At 34.6% G+C, this 18,781-nt stretch overlaps 1 protein-coding gene across 2 annotated transcripts in view; it reads left to right on the top strand.

The window, feature by feature from the left end:
- ANO3 (anoctamin 3) overlaps window positions 1-18,781 on the top strand; it is a 360,516-nt gene that overhangs the window by 244,138 nt on the left and 97,597 nt on the right. For both annotated transcript variants that reach the window (XM_006195091.3, XM_032488381.1), the window contains 4 exons: window positions 2,490-2,590; window positions 10,323-10,367; window positions 15,846-15,977; window positions 16,548-16,654. In XM_006195091.3, coding sequence (XP_006195153.2) covers window positions 2,490-2,590; window positions 10,323-10,367; window positions 15,846-15,977; window positions 16,548-16,654 — 385 coding nt within the window. The remainder of the gene's footprint in view (window positions 1-2,489; window positions 2,591-10,322; window positions 10,368-15,845; window positions 15,978-16,547; window positions 16,655-18,781) is intronic.

Consider the following 18,781-nt stretch of genomic DNA (forward strand, 5'->3'; position numbering starts at 1 on the left):
CCAGTCTCCCCTAAGACTCACAATAACTCTGTAAGTTAAGATCATTCACTCCATTTCTTAAGAGAGAAAACTGAGGATCAGAGAAGTTAGGTATTTCCCCAAGGTCAGAGAACTGCTAAATTGTAGAGATGGAATTTGTCCTTAACTCTTTGTGATTCCAAACACTATGGTCTTTGTACCATATCGTGTGATTTATTCTAAGTAGGCAGTTAGGGTTAACGTATAAATTGTGGTTGGTAAGTGAAAAGTAAGTTGGTATAATACCAGTAGACAACACCATCATTTCAAAAGAAGGATCTTCAGTATCATTTTCAATACAAGAATTCTTGTATAGATAAGGCAGGAAAAACTGTAACAAAGCATGAAATGCTTTATCTTACAATTGCCTCAGGTGAGAGAATCATTTAAATAGGTGAATGTCTATGCTTTTTTTTTTTTTTTTTTTAATATTTGGTAAAGATATCCTTATCTCTACCACTCCTGCACAGAAATCTTTCAACCAAGTCTGGGATAGTCACTAAAAAGAGCCTAGAGATATTAATATCATAATTACTCTTTTTTTCCTTATACAGTGACAGATTTCTAGCTGGGTAAAAAAAGGCGTATTTTTGAATAAATAGTTATTTGAATGAATTAGTGCTCATTAAAAAAGTATACACATTATTTCCTCAAGCATAGCTAAAGTTTGTAAATTTGGTCTGAATTCAAAGGCCTGTAGATATTTAGCACATACTTTGCCTTCTGTCACTGTCAACTTTTATTTTCATCATTCTTTATCTTTAATTTAAAGCAAACATATTTGAAGAAGGAAAGCCCTTTGTAAATTGCACTGGAAGCCTCTTTTGCTATTTTTCCTATGGTGATTTGCAAAATACTAGTACATCAACAGATGTGGTATGTGTTTGGACCAAGGGGTTTTTTTGTTTTTTTTTTTTCAAAATTCTAGAAATTCAGTTTATGTATTTACCTTCTTATATATTTTAGCAAACACTTGCATATTAAAGTATCTCACGAGTACTCTAGTAAGAAACCCAAAGTTGTGTTGACCATGGCACATCCTCCCCCATCCCCCCACCTTTTTCCATAATATTCTATGGAAACAACTTTGGCAAATGCTGGTCTGTGAAACTGCCTACCCAGTGAATGGTGGTCAGTCTGAAATCTGCATCTGAATATTAATCCAATGATTGTCCCAGGGCTCTCTAATAATACTATTTTTGAAAGAGTACTATAAATTTAAAAGATTGTTCTGGCAAATTCTTGAAATTAACCATATCTAGAACATAGGGCTTTAAGACTATTTATGAAATTTGTACAATTTAATTTTTAAATATATATGATTTTAAATTTGACTGATAAATTTCTTCCATACTTTTGAGTTTTTAAGATTGGTATGTTTCTTGGGAAGTTCTGTCTAGCTGAAATTTAAAGGAATGATGTTAACCAAATAGAGTCCAGCTATGTGTAACCTGACAGGTGTGCCCGAATAGAAGCAAAGAGCAGTTCTTCCTTCACATAATTCAGCTTCTCTCATCATTTGAGGGGTAGGCTCTGTGAAATTCACTGCTAGAATGGCTGCGAAGTTCTTACTTGCTCTATGAGCCTCAGGTATTGTAGGAACTTCCAAAAATGACCGCCTGTGTTTTTTTCTTTTCAAGTAGAATGTGAACATGAATGATACATAGTGCCAAAGTAGTCAATTATTTAGTTACTTATTTTAGACCACAAGACCAAATCTAGGACTCTTGATGATTATCTGGTTCAAAAAGTTACAAGCAAAAGTACTCAGAAAGTGGAATTCAATGCTGGGAATTCCTAAGAGTTAGACCAGGGCACTCAATTTTATTAAATGCTTCTTAGATAATTCTGATGCATACTTTATTTTGCTTAAAAATCTCTTAACTAGATCAAAGACACTTAAATTCTTATGATACCTTGCAGGAAAAAGTATACTCACCTTTTAAGGTTAGAGCAAGCGTGCAAATTTGGCAGCTCTGTAAGGCCATGGACTTGTAAGATTTATGCTCTGTTTATCCCCAGGATTTTCCTAGGACCTAGCAAGTAGTAATTAATAAAATGTGCTAGAAGAATAAGTGAATGAATAACTGGTGGCAACTATCAGTGTTGTCTACCCCACGCCCCACCCACTGTGCAGGAATGAGAGGATCATGAGAAAGTGTCCACTAAGAATAACTTCAGATTCCTAATTGGCTCATGATTGTTCTTACTGGGGATTCTGGGTCTTAATAACGATCAAGGGAAGAAAACGCACTCATTCACATGGATGGTTATTTCCTGCACACAGTGGCATTATTACATATTATTAAGGTATTTTTGTATTAAGAATTTTCATTCCTATAAATTCTCTTTAAATCGGTGATAATGATTCTTGTGTAGACAAGGGAACAATGTTTTTTTTTTTCTCAAATCAAACTGTGGCATGATATCATCAGTGCTGATTCTAAGTGGTGCTTGTTCTGCTATTGCAGCCGGCGGTTGCAAACCCTGATATCATGTTTATTAAAATTCACATTCCATGGGATACGCTGTGCAAGTATGCAGAGAGGCTGAATATCAGAATGCCCTTCAGGTACTTTCAAATTTTATTTCATTCTGTCTCAGTGTATATTAAGATGAGGCTGTTTTTTGCGAAAACTGAGAGCCATAAAGGTAATTCTTTCTACAGAAAAAAATTCTTTTTCTTCCAGAGTTTACGTTATCTTGAACACTTATTTTCCTTCTAATTTTGCTTGCCTAAAGTGCTAAATTTTCTGGTTCCCTTGACACTTAGTATCATTTCTAGCTGGACTTGAGCAGTGGGAGGGAAAAATAGCTGTTTTCAAATTTTAACTTATAATTCCCAAGATTAGTCTCACATCTTATTTAATATGGGTAGACAGAATTCTTACTATTTTTGTGGAAGGCAGGAAGTGTAAGTGTGTAGCATTCTTATGTATACAGTGTTCTTTTCTGTATAGCAGTTAACAAGGATCATTCCTCAGGTGCATTTCAGCCAGATGGTTTCTTAGCTCTGTCCTCAATACTAAAGGATAAATGATAATGAAAAGCCGTCTCAATTTGAAGATTTTTTTGGTCCTTCCTATAGGCAAGCAAAAATTGAATAGTATTGTATATTTTGTGTTCAATGCAAAGTGTATCACTTTCCATCATCATTTCTCAAAATAATATTCAACACTGTTTCAACTATGTGCAATTTTAATTCATGTTGAAGATACGAACATTTACACTTATTTGAGGCTCAATATGCTTCATCAACTGCTAAGGAGGTTTTAAAAGGTTCAGGGTAATAAGATGCCAAGTCAAAGAACTGCTAAGTAATGAATATAACTGAACAGTAAGAGTGCAATAAAAAATATGGAGAAATTTCCCAGACCTGATACATGGAAGAAGCCAAGTCTGTAAGAGTGCTGACAGTCTCAGGTCACATGACAAGCCTCCACACTATTCAAGACAAAATGTGAGATGTTGATCGCCATCTCTTTCAGTTATTTGAAACACCTCAGGCTTTGAAAGATGCAACCACAGTCATTACCCACAAAACAGAAATTGATTAAGCGTTGGCAACTACTGAGGACTCTAACTGTGACAATGTTAGAATTAGATTCTTAAAATGACTCCCATTCCTGCCTGGCTAAAAGATACAGATAATATTTACGAGATAGGCAAATAATACCTTGAAAAGCTTGGCAAAAATAATAATAATAATAATAATAATAATAATAATAATAATAATAATAGTAATAATAATAATAATAATAATAATAACAACAACAAAATAAAAAACAAAAGAAGATGAATCAAGGAAAGAAGTCTTTTCAGTTCATTAGCACCTACACAAATGATCAGTCAGATACCTAGGAGCACCTGAAGTTTGTACATTTTTATGAAACTTGGTCCCTGAAAGAAGCAAATAAGGACCTATGAGGTATTATTGGTGGCGTGATTAGTTTGAAGTCTACAGAGGACTGATTTCAGTTGAGGTCATTCAGTTGAGGTCATTTCAGTTGAGGTCATTCAGCTTTGAAATTAGCAAAGACTTGCACAGTCTTCAAACCTAGTACAGATATGGTGAATAATCACCTCTGTTGACTTACGGTAGGAATCAAACTTCATAAAATATTCTGAAACTGAATTTGAAATTATTTTCTGTGAGACTTAAAACTTTTCATAACCTTCACTTTTTATCTTAAGATGCTAATTGAAAAATATGTAAAAACATTCCCCAAATTATTACTTATAATTGTGAAAAATGGAAATATTTTCTATGCTCAGTGGTAGAGGATTTAAATAAGTTAGGTATACCCTTGCAGTGGAATATAATTCATTTATAAAGTGAATGGGTACAAGAATTTCTTGATGACTCTAGGTAAATAATAAATAATAAAATTTAAATAAAATAAATAAATAATATATAGGATATATATTTATTCATACAAAGTGATTCCAACAATGTAAACTGAATAAAATAAATAAAATCGGAAGAAAATTTAATATGCTACAAATGATTGCTTCTAATGGGTGGGATTGTGGGTCTATATTATTGTGTTCGTTTACATTCTCACAAAATTGTTTTTAACAAGTTCTAATTTGACCGCAGGATATAAACAAGATTGCAAAACACGTGTGACATGTGAAATAACCTACTTTCTGATATCAGAGAGAAATTGCCAAAAAATTCCAAGTCCAGTCTAACTGGTTTCATGTGCCTTCATCTTTCCCTATTCCTGAGATTCTGCCACTGTTTCTCAGAAGAGTTATAGTTGCATTTATGCACAAACTAATTTCCTTGTAGATCTGAAAGGAAGAAACCCTTAGAGACTATCACAAAACATGTCATTTCAGTGGGTTTCAGTGTTCAGGTGTTCTGTTCAGGTTAAGTGAACATTGTGTTAAAATATCTCATTAAAAAAGGATCGTATTACCCACATACCTCCTCTGGACTTTAAACAAAACACATTTTTGCCAGGAGTCCAAAAGATTGGCTCCTTTTTTGCTATCCAAAGAGGGAATTTGGAATCATTTGATTCTTAGATCCTGGCAAAGACACAGCATTAATTTGAAGTAATACTCTTTTAAATGAAAAAGTGTCAGTTATCATGTTTGCTTTAACACCAAATATTTGACATTCATTATTTCGAACGTGGTTTTTCCTTTCTTTATCAATATACTTTCAAATATATGTTCCTTCTGCTTTAGTCTATGGGGAAAAAATCTTAGACAATGGCAACTGAAACTACATGTCATACATTTCATGTTGCTCTTTCTACCATCTCAGTTGGATTTTATTAATTTAAAAAACTGAAAGTCTATTAGAGCACGTTGGCCTTTTTTCCCTTCATTTCCCTTACTTTTGACTTTTCAGATAAATTTTGAGGACCTCTAATTGAAAGAATAATCAGTATTCTCATAACTTTGATTTTTAAAGAAATATGTATCGAATTTAATTATTTGTTTCTTTTCCTTAGAAGTTCATTAAAAACAATTACCTTGACAGATTGTGAGTGACCTCAGTTTGTATTAGATCTCCAATCTGTGTGACATAGTGTCTTTTCATTCCAGGGGAGGTTTTGAAGAAGATCCGTTCTTCAGTCAACTGGTTTTGCTTTTTATAAATGACATTCATTTTTTTAATTTTCTAGTAAGATTGCATTTGAAAGAGGAGTTCTGATACATCCAAAGAAAAAAATATGAAAAACATGGAATGTGTGCAGTTACTATCTCTTTTTATTGATGTTGTGGCTGAAATTTCTTCCTTATAATATGTTTTTTTCAAAATAATGGTTCCAATGGCCACATTACTGAAACTTTTGGAAAATGATACTGGGATTCTTTTGATTTAAAATATAAAAATTAGAAAATATACAGCTTTTTTCAAAGGAAATTTATTTGTCAGAAATATTGTCAAAGAATACTGGTTTCAAAAGATGTAAAAGAAAAATATTCTGTGGCCAAATATGTTTCTGAATTTCTAAATTAAACAATAAGCTTATTTACTGTAGGACTTTATAGAGAAATGGTTTTCAGTCTTCAGAGAGCATCAGAATCACATGAGAAACTGTAGAAATGCAAGTTCCTGGAACCCACACCCAGAGATTCTGGTATATTAGGTCTGGGATAGGATTGGGTATATATGTTTTTTTTTACAAGCATCCCAAGTGATTCTGTTATAGTTGGTAAAAAAAAATATTGTCTTGGAGATTTTAATATTTTAATAATTCTTATATATTTTTTGTAAATTCCAACAGAGCAGCCTTTCCTTAATTTCTATCTGATGATGGATTCTTTTTTTAATCTTAATATGATGATGTTCTTGGGGAAACAGTTTGAGAAATGTTCCAAAAGAACTTTATGTTCCAGCATCTTTTCCAGATCAGTTTAAATAATACATGTAACATTAACTAACTCCTTAGTAACTAACTTCTGATTTATTTATAAGGTAACTGAAATTTGGGATGGCAGTCAGCTCATAAAAAGAGAATGCTCTTCAAGCATAAACTAGTGGCAAAGTATTTTCATGATTGCTAATTCAGTTTCCAAATGTCAACACTTAACACATTTAGGAATAAATATATTGTCTTAAATAGATTTATATTGTCTAAAAATTAAAATATACAAGAATAGCAAAGAACTTAAATAGGAATCTTGCATATTTCTTTTCAGGACAAGATTTTTTTAAGGACTGATGCATAAAAATTTGCCTATGCTCAGCTATTCTGTATACTTATTCAGTGTTGAAACCTATACATTACACTCCACAAAGAAAAATTGAAAATTTATTCAGAAAAATACTGTTAGATTTATAACCCTTTTTGCAAAAGGTTTCTGCTAACTTATTGCATGAACATGAATCTTTAACATTTTATCTAAATTTTCTACTTGAATATACTGTATGTGTAGAACTTTATATACCTAAACTTTCCAGTTATTTTTTTTTTTTGATTCTTCTTCCAAAGTAAATATGACCTGCATATTGAACTTGATGTTTTGAAACCAACCAAGAAAAATTCAGAGAATTAAAATAGCCCACATTTTCTAGTTTTTATCCTATCAGGGAGGACATAGCCTATGTCTTCTATAGTCCAGAAATACCAATTACCGCTTTTCATTATTTTCCTTTTGATTCAAAGGTGATTCCTACTTATTCTTACCCTTCTGTCACATTAAAATGGTCAAACATATTTTAAGATGACTCAGTCATCCTGTAGCTCCTTAAATTGAGTTCCAAGATAGGGTCAACCTCTCATCTTTCCTCCAACCCCTGCTCCCACAAATATTTTAATCGTGACAAATTTGGGGAGAATATTTTTTAAATACTAAGAACAATCTTTTATCACAATTGGGATTAAATTTAGATCACTTTTTAATGCAAAGGATACCGCACTCAAAAATAAAATAACTTAATAACATACAGGGAGCCCAATATGTAGAAGAGATAAAGGTACAGTAGCTCTTCTTGACAAGGAGCAGGGACCCAGAGTCCCACTCACGTGACTTTCCTTCTCACTTGGCCCTGCAGACATCTCCACATGTTGCCAGCCACTGGCTATGTGAAAAACTGGTTGGAAACAGTGATTGAGATAATTATTTACTCATAATTTTGAGCAGTTGTTGTACTAGGTGTGTAGGTAGGTAGGCAGATAAATGCAAGATGTGAAATAGAAGAATCTTTCAAGTGAAAAATTACAGGAAAAATAAAGACAGCTCTGTTGATGAACAATATACAATTGACAAATAATGGAATGAAGATTGTGAGTAGGAAATAATTTGGTCCTAGAGGCTCCTTTATGCAGAAGAACTAAGGAGAATTGCAGGTTATTACTGACTTCATGGATTAAGGGTACATTTGTATATTTTGGGGAAATATAATTAAAAACAAAATTATTCCCAACCTAGAAAATGTCTCCACTAAGGTAGAGAGAACCCTTTTGTTACTGAGTAAGCATTAAATCAGAATGGGACAGGCATCACAGGCAATTTGCTATGAGATTGCAAAGACAGAAAGAAATCTCACCCTTTTATATAGCCAAGCAGACACCCACTACAGACATGTCCTCAGAATAAACAATAAACAGTCCTCAAGTAAGAAGACTCGACAGCACTAATTGTCACACATAGTTCACCCTAGATTTGACTGGTAATTAGTTAATTGGGAAAATAGAGTCTCTTATTTTAATTTTTATTTGTTCTTATAGTATAAGTGATCTAAGAGTATGTGTTCATCTTGTATGACTTTCTTCCTTCACTTGCTCTTTATTTCTTCCAAAGCACTTCAAAATAAAAAGTGTTTAAGAGAAATATTTCAAACTAACAGCACTAAAAATAGAGAATAATATTTTATCCAAATGTTGCCTCATGCTTTTATAATATTCCTTACCATATCCACAACTGAAAATTATAACTATAACCTTTATCTCCTCTTAATCACATTCCTAGATTTTTTGATAATGAAAATTACTTTAAACCAATTTCTACATTTATAGTTTTTATGCTGTTCTTTTTTGTTTGGTTGGTTTTTTTGGTGGGGGAGGGTAATTAGGTTTATTTATTTATTTTTTGATGGAGGTACTGGGGATTGAACCCAGGACCTCATGCATACTAGGCATACACTCTACCACTCTACCACTGAGCTATAGCCTCACCCTACATTTATAGTTTTTAGAAGAGATACCTTATTTAGTAAGTGTTTATTAAATTCAAAGTGCCCTCAGGCACTGAAGGAAATAAATGCAACTGTAAATTAAACAAAAACTCATTAATTTTTTTCATCAGCCATCAGAATGCTTACAGTTTACCAAAGAATGTACCAAGTATACAGTAAGCAAAGTTGATGAAATGAAACTACTGCCTTCAAGAAACCCAATCTCCTGTAGAAGATAGTCAGTGAACAGTTATATAATGATGTTATGTAATTATGGGGTAAATAGTGCAAGACAGCCTAGATAGAGAAGGTTCAGAGAGATAGATTTATAGTCCAATAGGGATTGAATGATGTATGCACACAAACTTATGTATGTTTGAGAAAATGAAGAGGGTGATATTTAAAGTGTGATAGACATGCAACCCTTGAAACTCCATATTTAAATATAGTGTTGGAGTACGAAAGGGACAACTTAGAAATTATTTTCTAGTAACATGGCTGGTGATGGCAATGAAATACGGTAGCTCAGAAGGTTTTCAGGTGTTCTAAGCAGTTAATGACACAGGACTAAATCTCAACCCTGCTTTATAAATATCACAGCATGGAGTTTTCTGATTCTCTGAAATGGGTTTTGGTGGGTGGGGATAAAGAGGCATTGTACAAGGCAGAGAATGAGATTCTTGAGCTCCAAGATGTGGGGTTAGTGAGAATCTTTTAGGAGGTGAATTAACCTCTGTCACTAGACTATTTAGTTTCTCTAGAATCAGAATGCTACACACTTACTTAAAACACTGAATATCTTCCCATAGCTTTTCACCCAAAAACTTTAGCATCAGAAGTAAGGCCCCTCATCATCTGTCCCTTGTTCGTCATCCCCTCACCTCTTTTATCATTATCCTCAACTTGGAATTTATACTCCAGCAATTACCAAATTAGTCGACATTCCCTGAATATTACAAGGTTTAGTCTTGCTCCCATAACCATTTCATACTCTGCTAGCTCTATTTAAAATGTCATGTCCTAAGTGTTTTATTCACAGGACTACTCCCACTAATGCGTCAAGATTCAGTACAGATAACACATTCTCTGAGAATGCTTCCCTGTCTCCTTTCTTCTCCATCTACAAAAACCAGTTGAGATCCCTTGCTAGGTACTTCCATAGCCCTCTCCGCTTTCCTGCATTATCACACTTTACTATAACAATCACTTGTCTCCTCAACTGTAAAGTAACTCTTTGAGGGTAGAGACCCTCTTTTTTTCCTCTAAATTTTCAGTGGTTATAACTTCCCATTCTTTGCAAAATCAGAAGTATTTATTACGTATCTGTTTAGATAGATGGATGAATGAGTGGATGGATGGATAGATAACTTCGTATACCATATAAGCAAATGATCTAGTTAATATGAATTACGCAGCAGAAGTTAGACTTCCCAAAAAAGAATTAAAAATCAAATATTCAAAAGTCATCTACTGATTTATGAAAGTGTCTGTGTCTTTGTTACTAGTAACTTAGCTTCTGAAATTAAAACAATGCGAATTCAGAGTTGTTCCTGTTATACTGGCTTATATCATGTCTGTCTTTAGCATGTAGAAGTTGTAGTATTAAAATGCTCAGTATAATTTTTCATATGACTTTCCTCAGCTAATTTCTATTATTTTTCAGGAAAAAATGCTATTACACTGACCGGAGGAACAAATCAATGGGCAGGTTAGTGGGTGATGTGTAATTTGTTTAAGACCAATTTGTCATTTGGGGAAAAAAAATAAAAGAATACATTTGATTACCGATATCAGCAGTCGTAAATTTTAGGAAGAAAAACTTTATTTGTTCAGGAGATTTAGAACATGACTTAACACCAAATTCAACAATGTTTAAAATCCGATTATCTCTTTTTTCAATTTACCATTGCCGTTCCTACAATCCTTTCTTGATATAATGTTATGGAACAAAGGGAAGAAGGATTTTAATTGAAAGTTAGTGTTTTCGGAGATTTAAATTTTAAAAATAGTTTTAAAACCAGGATTGATGGGTAAATGATGACCCACTAGAGACACTGAACAGTAGACCCAGCAGAGGCCTTCTGGATCATTTAATCCAAACCTCTCCTTGATGAGCTGGTAAAAGAAAGACTAGCATCCAGAGTGAGATGAAGTGGGTGACCAAGGCCATACAGCATCTTTTGTATTGTGGACCTACTTTTGTTCCACCAGCTGAAGCTGCTTCTCTCATAGCCAGTATTGAAAGCAAATTTATTTTCAAGAGCTTTATCTCAAAACAACATCCCTTTACCTATTGTGGTAACAGTAGCTATGGCAAAGGAATTCATTAAAACACAACCCTGACACAGAAGAAACCTTCCTTCTTGAATTGCCTTGGCCCTGTTTCACTGGAAGAAATGAGCTTCCATTTAATGAACCCTAAAACAAAGGGATCCTAACACTTGGCTGTTTTTCTGTTCGTTGCAAAAGAATCAAGTAACAAAAACAGAATGTGAATGTGGTAGAGTAGGCCCTATTGAATAACTCTGCAGGATATCGCAAGTCAGAATGACACAAAAATTAGAAAAAATTCTATAGTGTAAATAAATATCTGACCATTTTAGGAAGGAATTTCATAAATCTAGTTCCTCTACCAAAGGAAATGGCTGAATATAATTTAGAACTTTAGAATAGGAAAATTTTGAATTCTAGAATTTAAAAGAGTACAATATTCTCCTATTGTACTCTTTTAAACATTAAACTTAGGTATGGTAGGAATAGATGATAAGAAAGGTAAATTGGGGGGGAAACTTGAAATTTGAATGAATGCTAAGGGAATTAGTACCAAAATGACTCTTTAAACAATTAATGACCTCCCTCAGCCAGGTCAGGTTGTTCCGTTTGTCAGGTGAACATGCTCAGATATACAATGAGTTTTCATCATTTCCCTTGTGCCTATGTTCTCCTGGTCTATATAGCAAATTTCCAAAGTTATTTTTGCATGGTAAGGCCAAATTTGCTGGAATATTATGATATATAAATTTACAACTGCAGATTTTTCATGTTTTTTTTCTCTGTATATGCCTGTTCAATATTGGATGTGTTGATAAAATATGTTTGGATTTGCTTCCATGTGCTCTGTAAAATTAGTGAGATTTTGCCACTGTGTGATTAGTGGGTTTTCTGATAAACAGACATCTTCCTTTCAGAGACTTGAAGAAGGATAAAGTCCTGTATATTAAAATGGCAACAAATGTCTATGTAATACTGTCATAATTTAGTTTTAGATTAAATGTGTGCTTAGAATTCCTGATAAACATGTGTATACTAAATCCTAAAGAAACATTCTTAATAGTGGAAGAAAGTTTTTTTTTTTCTATTTTGGTCAAACAAAAGTAAACTAGAAAAATGACCACTATATTGGTCATTTATGTTTTTTATTACCTTTTGTGTTTATTATTATTTTCTGTTTAATTTTATGAAATGAAAATAAGGTTATCAGTTATTCCAAATGATTGTTAATGTGTCTTAAACTTTACTATAGCCTACAGCTTTACAATTTATGTATTGCAAGTAGTATTCTTTGTTCTTTGAGTTTGTGGATGCATATGGGGTGAGTAACAGATAAATAGGAAAGGCATTTATAAAATTATATGACATTAAACTGAAAAAATGAGTATCATGTTATTTGCCTGAGTCCATACTTTCAATTAAGGAAATGAGTTATTTTGATTTTTTTTAAACTTGACGTTTGGAAAAGAAAAGTATGATGTTTTGTGTGTATGTGTGTGTGTGGTCATCATTGTTATAAAATTATAAAACCCAATTTGTAGACAATTGGAAAAGGCAAAAAAAGTCAAATATGTGCCCTTAGATTCCTTAGATTTCACTTGTACTTTCCCTTTCTTGAAGTGGGAAAGATGTTTTGTGCATGGATAATTTGATGAGTAAACATTAGGGGATAAATATGTACAGGCAATTATCCAACTTTTGAAGATTATCATTTCTCCAGGCAGGTGGATAGGAAATGCCTGGAGTTTTATTATTGTTGCTATCTATCATTTGTTTACAAAGCACCTTCATATTCAGTTATCAAAGCATATTCATAATGACCCTTTGGGAAGGCAGAACAAAGAGTAACTGTTTTTGTAGCTCAGGGAAAATAAATGACTCCATTATCACTACTTCTCACCACCCCACACCTCAATCCCCCAACTATCGCATCTGGGGTGGTAGAGTTTGTGCTCTGACCAAGTTCTGTTGACGCTTTAATCCAGATTTCTTTTCAATTTCTGTTGAATTGTCCCCTTTCCACTGATTTTGACAAAGGAAATTAAAGCTCTGTTAGAAGTCATCCTCACAGTATGCCTTAAAATCTTGAGTTTGCAAGATGGCTAACGTGATAAAGGTTTGGTAGAAGTTAGATAATCCGTTAGGTTCCATTGATGGCATGGTGGTGGTAGTGGTAGTTGTAGAAGTAGTGACACTTCTTTTCCTTGTTGTTATCATAAACATTTACCGAGTACTTACTTTGTTCTCGGCACTGTGATATCAGGCATTACCTATTTAACTATCAGAATATCCCTTCATTTAAGTGATAAGAAAACTGAAGGAGAATCAAATAAATTAATAAGCTAGATCATTGCATCCTGTAATTCAGATTCAGCCTGTCCACTGAAATAAATGCACAGCCTAAAAGTTGAGAGTTATGTTTTATTTGGCGGACATTTCTGAGGACTCAAACCCCTTCGAGCCAGGATTAGATGACAGCCTCTCGGATTGCTCTGAGGGACTGCTCCAAAGAGGTAGGGGAGGAGCTAGGATATATAAGAGTTTTACGACGAAAACCAGGTAGTTGGAACATTAAAGATTACTTGTTATCTAAAGAAAAAACAGGCATCTGAGGTTAAAGAATTTAGTGCTTTTCTATGTATGGGAGGAAGCAAACATTTGGGCTCACTGAATTCATTCCTTTGACAAGCACCTAGCTATCTAGGGCCAGTATCCTGTCCTTTCTTATTCTGAGTCCCCTCAGAGTACGCCATTGTGAGTGGCTGCAGAGGTAGGGCTGCAGGCTTGTCTTCACTGGCCAGTGGCGGTAGCCACTGATGACGTGATGGTTACAGCATTCTTTGTTTACTGATATGGTTTGCAGTATTTTTCACTCACAAGCCTGACCACATTTCATCATTAAACATCATTCATTCCTTCTTAAGAGTGTGTAAAATGTCTAAACTGATAAAATTGTTTATCTTTCTGTAAAAGGTCAATGATGGTTTAAAAATCATTTTATCTCATGTCTTTAATTTATTTAAATTCACATTTATTTCTAGTATGTTTGTAATCTTGTCAGAGATAAAAGGCCCGTGGGTTCTGTGCCTCATCAGCATTTTCTAAATGCCATCAGATGCCAGCTTTTGTTGGCTCCTCCTCACCACCTAATGAAGTAGGGCAGGTAGAATTACTTCCTCTCTTTACATGTGAGGAACCTAAAGCTCAAAGATCAGAAATGTTTGGTTCAATTTCAATGACCCACAAATTCATCTTCCAACTCCTACCCCATTTTTCTCTTCACTAGGCTAAATTTGAACAGCTTGAGAATTGCTATCTAATCCATTCAGTGTTTTTACAGACTATGCACTAGTTGCTGGAATATGCTGATATTCTGTGATTTCAGAGTCTTTCTTTGTAATAAGAGGAAGCAAAATGAACACTTCAGATAATGTTCATTTATTATTTTAGGCTAGAAAGAAACACTCTGGACCCTCTAAAACCAAAAATGACGTGGCACCAAAATGATAACCTTACTTGGCAAAGAAAAGGTCAAAACTCTTCTTACATGCTAAACTTTACATTAAGACTCGATGCTTATTTCAAATTATACGTAGTAATTTTACCGTGAATAGACTTGACTAAAATGATCTCTAAGGTACAATCGCTGCCTGCACATTGGGGTACTGAATTAGTTTTTTAAAGTTGAAGCAGAGTTGGCCAAAGAAATATTAAGATACATTGTACTTGTCTAGGAAAGTATTCTGTCCTGCTACTTTGACTTCTCTATTGCAGAAGGAACCAAAAATTGCCAAAGATAGAACCTCATAAATCGTATATAGATATAACACATTTTTAAAGTAAACACAGCTGTTTTTATAGCAGCTCAGAATTTAATTTTCAGAATCAATCTCTGGAGTCAGTATCTCTTTTGTTTTCTTTTTTGTCTTTTGGAAAAAAAAATGATTCAAGTCAGTATATATACCCATAGAACAGGGTGATGACTGTACTCTAAAGCTGAGGCCAAAGTATCCTGATGTGAGATTTTCTGAAACAGTGTTCTAATATTTATTTATCCAGTGTCTATGCTAAATCCATCAGTCAAAGCGCCATCAGCCCACCCCCTCCCCAGGAACTAATTAGAAATGCAGAATCCCAGACCCCACAGGAGGTCAACTGAATTAACATCTGCATTTTAACAGGGTCTTCAAGTGATTTATCTGCCCATTAAAGTCTTTAAGGTACTGCCAAGGGAACTTGCCTTATTGTTAATAATCAGGTTTAAAGTAAAGCAGCAACTCACAATTCTCCAGCAAGGTCACTATTATTATTTTTATTGTATGAGTGAGGAAACCTAGGCAAGAAATTAAATAACTTGTACAAGTTCCCACAGCTACTATAAGGCAGAGCTGCCTTTGAATCCAATTTTTCTTGACCGCAAAACCCTAGCTGTTTCCATCAGCCCCCGTGGCTCCCAGTGCTGCTAAATTAGTGTGTTGTAGCCTTTTCTTTCTTTTCCATCTCCAGTTTTGAGAAGCCACATTGCTGTAGACTTTTTTTAAGCGGTCTGTAGCTACACATATATAGACACACAGATAAACATATATACACACACAACTTTAATATATCTTGCTAGTTTTATTTTTTTATGCTCTTTCCTACCCCATCTTTGTGTATGATGATTTTTTTTTTTAACATTTTCCACCAAATTTCTCTTACAAGGATAACCTAGTTGCCCTGAAAGAGTTTAAGTAAATGCAGGATTTGGTTTATTTCAGAATTTATGTCTTCTGCTTGCGAACAGGAGTAATGCATGTTGTGTGGGTGTGAGTGTGGGTGTATGTCTTTTGGGAACTCTTTTTAAGAACGGTGGCGGAAAGTAGGCATGGCCCTGGAAAGCAACCTAATTCAATTGTAAAATATGACTTTGTTCCAGGGTGCAGAAGTATTTTAGAAGAATCAAAAAATGGATGTCCCAAAACCCAATGGTTTTGGACAAGTCAGCTTTCCCAGACCTGGAGGAGTCAGACTGCTATACCGGCCCCTTCAGCCGCGCACGGATTCACCAGTGAGTTCCCGTCTCCTTTTTTCCCACCACTTCTTGAAGTCATCCTTTTGCTTTTTCTGTCACTGGCTCTCATGTGTACTCCTTGCAACTCTTTCTACATGGAGACAGTATAGAACGTGAAGGGGAAGGGAGAAACATCGCTGATCCCTAAAGTACTGAAAACGAGATAAGCTAGCTCGGAAAGTGCAGTATGAGGGGATGACATCAATTTTTAACGTGTTCTATTTGGAACCATATTACTTAAGGTAGTACAGGATTTATGGGAGCCAATGGGAAATCTGTTCTCTCCTTGTTCCATGCTAAACAACAAGCAGGCGGACATCTAGACTCCCTTAAAAGCTGAAAGATACTGAAATGAATATTTGATAATGCCTTGTATTATTTATGTGTGTACTTTTTTCTCTGCCAAGTGATTTTTTTTAAGATGATAGTTTCTCTTCTGATTGGCTGTACTTCACATGCATTCGTTTGAATGGAGAAAACACGTAGATGACGACCCAGGAACTTGTAACTGTTGCTGGACTCTGTGGTCTGCGCTGAGTATTAAATCCTATCCCCTTATCTCACCAGCTTCATAATAAACAACAAAGACACCTTCTTCAGCAATGCGACTCGAAGCAGGATCGTCTACCACATGCTGCAGCACACCAAATATGAAAATGGAATATCAAAAGTGGGTAAGAGCACTAATTAAAGACACAAAGTGGAATTTACTAAGTATACGCAGAAATATTTTTTAACAACTGAAGCTTTGCCTTCATGCGTTACATGTGAAGATATAATGCACTGAACAAACTGTAAACATTCTATTTTTCACCTTTTTGATAAAAAGATAATAAAACACACACACAAAAACCTTTTTTCAAGGGCATTTGACCATATGTATTGTGAATGAAAATACCGCAATGTGAATGAAAATACTGCAACCATTATCAGTAAACAAAGAATGCTGAAACCAAGTCATCAGCGGCTGCCGCCACCCCCCAGTGAGGACAGGCCTGCAGCCCAGCTTCTGCAACCACTCACAGTGGTGCACTCTGAGTGGACTCAGAATAAGAAAGGACAGGATACCGGCCCTAGATAGATAGGTGCTGGTCAAAGGAATGAATTCAGTGAGCCCAAATGTTTGCTTCCTCCCATACATAGAAAAGCACTAAATTCTTTAACTTAAGATGCCTGGTTTTCTTTAGATAACAAGCAATATTTTATTGTTCCAAATACCTGGTCTTTGTTGTAAAGCTCCTACATATCCTAGCTCCTCCCCTACCTCTTCGGAGCAGTCCCTCAGAGCCATCTGAGAGGCTGTCATCCCGGCTCGAGTCCTCTTGCCAAATAAAACAACTCTTAACTTTTAGGCTGTGCATTTATTTCAGTCAACAGTATCAAAATATGAAATGTCTGAAAACTTTGGAACAAATTTTATTTCTTGAAATTTATCCCAAAGGAATAATCAGACATTTGAATAACAATATATGGAGAAATTTGTTCACTGTAGCTTTGTAAGCAAAGAATAAAAGAGAGTAATACTGGAGATACTTTAACTATCCATCATTAGGAACTGACAAATAAGTTACGTTATATCCACATAATGCATCCATTAAACATTACATGGTTTTATTCACTCTTAATTCAAATTTATTGAGCATCTATTATACACTACATATTATAGAAAGTATATGACATGGACCCTTTACTCATAGAGATTGAAAATTAGTATTAGTTCTCTACTTACTGATTTTGAAAGATACCATAATGCATTATTAAGTAGAAAAAAAATAAGTTACAAAACTAACTCTAATATAGCCAATCCCATTTCATAAGCATACACAAATGAAAAGGAAAAAAAAATTCTAGAATATATATGAAACTTTTTAGAGACTATCTCTGGAAGATGAAGTTAAGAGATAATTTTAACTTTCTAAATGTCTGTGTTGTTTTAATGTTTAGCAGTATGCTGCTCCGTGTCAGATGCAAATGAAAACTGAAAAAGTTTCACGGAGGAAAATTACGTATAGTTGCAAAGTTTACACAGAGCAGAGCAGATAACAATGGGTAACAAAGGAGCTTGCCTTTTGTTAGGGTGAAGAATACAAGATGACAGAAGAGATAAAATGTCAGTCATGTCCTAAAATCCTTTAAAAAAAAAAAAGGTGATAGCCAGTGGAAATTTAGACCAATATCCACTGATTTGCTTTAAAATAGAATTGTTACGGAAACGACAGGCCAGTCAAGAAACAAGCACCACTCGGAAGGTTGGAGTACTCAGATGTATTACGCCGGCGGGCTCAGAGGGGCTTCTGCTCCGAAGCTCTGAGCACCTCCAAGACGTGCACGTGAGGTTTTATAGGGTAAAGTACAAGCTTGGGGTATTCAGCCGATAGGCATGGAAAGGCTTTAGCAGCATTATCATCACAAAAGTGGAGGTGGGGAGGCAGCAAACCAACATTCCAAAGCCAAATAATGTATCTTTGAAAACCCAGCTGGCTAGCAAAAAAACATGAACAGCAAAACAACACTAATTAACCTAGATTTACAAGTTAGTCCAGCAGAACTCAGATCAGTATCCAATACTTAGACTTGTGAGTTATCTTGTTAGCCCAGCCCAGCCTCTCCTTCACATTCCTAGACTTGTGTGTTATCTTGTTAGACCAGCCCGGCTTTTCCTTCACAGAATGCCATATTAGTAAAAGGAACTGTGTTTTCAGTCATTCATTTTTTTAAAGAGGAATGTTCAGACTTTGGTTCTCTTCTGATTAATAATTCATTTATTCTTGAACAGTCAAAATAATTTAAACACTAAATCT

The sequence above is a fragment of the Camelus ferus genome, chromosome 10 (assembly GCF_009834535.1).
Source record: "Camelus ferus isolate YT-003-E chromosome 10, BCGSAC_Cfer_1.0, whole genome shotgun sequence".
In the NCBI taxonomy this organism is placed as follows: domain Eukaryota; kingdom Metazoa; phylum Chordata; class Mammalia; order Artiodactyla; family Camelidae; genus Camelus; species Camelus ferus.